The sequence below is a fragment of the Pectinophora gossypiella genome, chromosome 17 (genome assembly GCF_024362695.1).
Source record: "Pectinophora gossypiella chromosome 17, ilPecGoss1.1, whole genome shotgun sequence".
Lineage (NCBI taxonomy): Eukaryota > Metazoa > Arthropoda > Insecta > Lepidoptera > Gelechiidae > Pectinophora > Pectinophora gossypiella.
Genome location: NC_065420.1, coordinates 12982284 through 12986340, shown reverse-complemented (window position 1 = coordinate 12986340; position 4057 = coordinate 12982284). Strand labels below are relative to the sequence as shown.

Here is a 4057-nt window from a genome sequence, read left to right as displayed (position 1 = left end):
ATTACACTACTTTTAGATTTAATTTGTTTACGTACATGTTGGTTTCGGCCCCGCGCATGCCATGCAAAGGTCCGGTACTCCATAGATCCGAGGTATGGATAGGGAAACTAAACTTAATATATATATATATATATATATATATATATATACCTCGGATCTATGGAGTACCGGACCTTTGCATGGCATGCGATATATATATATATTAAAGCACGAAGGACACATATTTCAGCACCACAAGCAGAAAACAACATTGGCACAACAGGCGGTAAGCCATTTCTTCCATGCAACATATAGCTACAGGAATTTTTTTTAACTATTTTACTATTTTTCGAAAACAACTTCTTGTACTGAAACACTTTGTCCGGCCAAGTAGTTAATGCATCTGGAGCAAACTTACAATAAGTCACGTCAAAACAAACATATTGATTCAAAATCTAATAACTACGAAATAATAATTACAGGATCTTATTAATCATTCATATTGCAAATAAAATCAATTGATTTTCAGAAATCATTAGTACCGATTCTGCTCCGGATTTGACAGACGAGGTCGATCACGCTTTTAAAAAAAGAAGCTTTTAATTACTTGGCCATGCATTTGATAATGCTCGTTTGGGCCGTTGCTGTGATACTGTGATGACGTCAGGCTATGATCGGGATTAGGATCAAGATTGGTATATATTGGGGTCGGAGCGTGGTCTTCATCACAGTTTTGTGTGAGCAACACATCACAACACATTCAGTTACAACACTGCCAACAACCAACATGAAACTGGTAAATTTTAAAATTATTCATTTACATAATTCACTTATTTTTTTTTGGAAGTGACTTGAGAAAAAAAAGCATGGCGGATTTTCCCGATAAACCAATTATAAACACGATAATTAAAATTAATACCTATTTAACAATTTCTCTACTTAATTTCAGTTTTAATATTTTTCAATTTAGTTAATTACTAATTTAAATTCAACTTTTCAAAATCTTTTAATCTTTTTACATGACCTTCATACTAACATAATGATGCTATTCTAATTTCTCGTGCTCTATTAGACTCTCTTCTTTGAACGCATACTGTTTAACTATTTACTAAACCTGTATTGTCTTTTAAAAGGCAATGCAGGAGGGAATGCTTGCTACTTGTTTGCTGGAAGATACTTGCGGGATGTCCAGGGTAATAATACCTTCTTTAACACCACACTTTGCTAAAATAAGCAAAATGGGTGAAATTTTATTACCACCTGAAGCCCCTTTAACAGATAAAATAAAAGAAGACAACACTGCAAAGGAAATTGTTATTGAATATTCTAATTTTGCATATGCAGGAATTTCAGAAAGTCTAAAAACCAAAAATAGTTGGTTTATAATAAAATTTCATCCAGTAAAAGCATTTGTAGATCACGCAAAAAACCAATATAAATCTGTGTATCTCTAAAATACGCTTTTTCCTATATTTCATAAAATTATTGTCATATAAGACAATGTTTCTACCGACGAATCTGAAACTAGTATTCATACTTACCTTTAGCAAAATGTTAAAAAGACTATGTTTATAAAACAATTCTTGAAGATTACTACAAAACAGAGCTTACATTTCTCATGCTTTATTACAAATACGTGTCTTTAATTTAGCCTAACAATGTCATTGAAAGTAGAACAATGGCATGTCAGCTTTTGTCCTTTCTGTAACAGTATCTTTATCTTTTCGCGTATCTTTTTCGTAGAACTATGAATTATGATATTCTAACAATTTTATTACTTCTTACTTATCATTTCTAAAACAATTTAATCTATTATTCATTCTTATTTTAAAATAGCAATTTTAGGTTAAACACTTATTACTACTTTAGTTTGAGATTGAATATATGGTTATCATTTATGATTTCATTGTCTTCATCTGTGGTTTTTTATGTACAAGTCTTTTCTAGAAGATTTTCCTGTTTTCTTCTAGTTCATAATTTCCGCCCTCATCGCCGTCAGCGCCGCTGCGCGCCTTGAGCACTTGGAGCAGGCTGCTCGTGGAAACTTTGGCGGACCCACCAACCAATACCTTCCTCCTTTCGGTGGCCCCAGTGGTGGTTCTCAGGGTGGTCACGGAGGCGCTAGCGGCGGTTTCGGTGGCGCAAGCAGCGGCTTTGGTGGTGTCAACGGAGCTTTTGGAGCCAGAAACGGTGTTGCCAGCCGCTTTGGAGACGCGACCTCTAACAAATACCTTCCTCCCTTCGGCGGTGACAGCAACAACGTCGGCAGTGGCTTCAACAGGCCTGGTGCTCAAGGAGCTGGACCTTCCTTCAACTCTGCTACCTCCAACAAGTATTTGCCTCCCAACCAGGCTCCTAGCTTCGGACCAGGTATGTGATTCTTTCGATGCATACTCCTTAAATTGACAATTATTTCGTGGTTATATGTAAAGTACTTTTCAAAAAAGTCAAAACATTTAGGACAATTGTCAAATCTGACAAGTGCCGTCCCAGTGATATCCATGATATAGAATGCTCCCTATTTGCTGCTCTGGTTGGATCAATGATAGATATAGTAATGCAAAAAGGCGATACAGTATTAGCAGTCATGTATTAAGTATTTCATGACATTGCTTATAATTCCACACATAAACATTGATCTACTCTATAATTAGGAAATCCTAATACATAATTTATATTCTACTGATAGGCTATTTATGATTAGACTTGCTTATGTTCAAAGTCTAAAGGTGAGAGAAACACTATTACGTATATAGGTCATTCGTGATCTCTATAATTTAATTATCTTATCTTATATTATCTTTATCTTGAACTTATTTCTTTCTTTCTCAGCTGTTCGCGGTGAGGCCCCCAGCTCTCAATACGGCGCCCCTCAGGGAAGCTTCGGTCACTCCGGTGCTAGCTTCGGTCAGTCTGCTGGTAGCTTCGGAAGCCAATCTGGTTTCGGTGGTCAATCCGGTTTCGGTGGTCAATCTTCTTTCGGCAGCCAAGGCGGTCACTCGCAGTTCGGTCAATCTGGTGCCAATGGACAGCATGGTCAGTCTGGTTTCGGTGGATTCCAGAGAGGTTCTCAGGGCAGCTTCGGTAGCCAATACAGGCCCAACTCTCAGGGCTCGAACTACCCCCAACAGAGCTTCGACGAAGAAACCGGCTACCACTACTAGTTCTTTCTAGAACTAGTTTCTAGCTAGAGCTAAATTTAGCTTTATTCAGCCAATTGTGATTGTGTTCTAATCTCTAAATAAATGTATATTTTGTATTTGTGTTTGTTTTATTTTTTAAAAATAAAATTCAAATTCAAAACATTTATTTCAGACCAAATTTTGATTCAATGGTTAGTAACGTAATTAAAGCTAGGTAATTTGATGAGGAATATAAAATAATATTTATATAAAACGAACATTTGAGGTGAAGCTTTTTAACCACTGATGCAGCAAAAGATAGTGCCACTTATCAGCGAACACACACGGAATCATTAATTACAGCATAATATTTTACTATGAAAACAATAATTGATCGTATAGATATGCAAAAACCCATTATGACCAACTTAATGTGTTTTCAAAAGCAAGTGGCCAAAAATTGGGCTGAGCTGACAATAATTTCAGATTAGGTAAGCGGATCAGATGAAAACAGCATAAACGCTAGTAAGATAATAATAATGATGATGACCGCGTTCACAAAAAATAATACTACTTATACCACAGTATGCATAAACAAGCTTACAACTATATCCCAATTGGGCTATCCAGAGGTACATCCATCGCAAGAAGAATTAAATACTCACACCTCACAGAGCTTTTTTGATGTCTGAGCCACTTGTGCTGTCTTTTTTATTTCTGTTAATACGCCTAGCTACCCAAAGGAAACACACCAAAAAGACTTTACAAAATAACTAAAAACTTTTTACTTCGTGTGTGTGAACCCCGACAGTGCTAGTGACGTTTTGTTCTTCTCCTTTGTTTTCTGTCTGCTTTATCTATAATACGTTTTATTCTTGCAAACATCTTAAATAATCTTTAAATGCACCGCCTGCGCTGATTCTAATTGTGAATAATAATAAATAGACTGCTGCGAT

At 36.1% G+C, this 4057-nt stretch overlaps 1 protein-coding gene across 1 annotated transcript; it reads left to right on the top strand.

Moving 5' to 3' along the window:
• The first annotated feature begins 697 nt into the window (after positions 1-697).
• LOC126374215 (keratin, type I cytoskeletal 9-like) lies at positions 698-3238 on the top strand. Its single transcript, XM_050020724.1, has 3 exons — positions 698-775; positions 1950-2349; positions 2812-3238. Exons 1-3 carry the CDS (start codon positions 767-769, stop codon positions 3141-3143), a joined length of 741 nt encoding a protein of 246 aa, XP_049876681.1. The 5' UTR covers positions 698-766; the 3' UTR covers positions 3144-3238.
• The last annotated feature ends 819 nt before the right edge of the window (positions 3239-4057 follow it).

Bases quoted from the DNA above. Each gene is read 5' to 3' on its own strand.
- LOC126374215 (XM_050020724.1), top strand. The intron at 2,350-2,811 runs GTATGTGATTCT...TTTCTTTCTCAG, and splicing joins GGCTCCTAGCTTCGGACCAG to CTGTTCGCGGTGAGGCCCCC.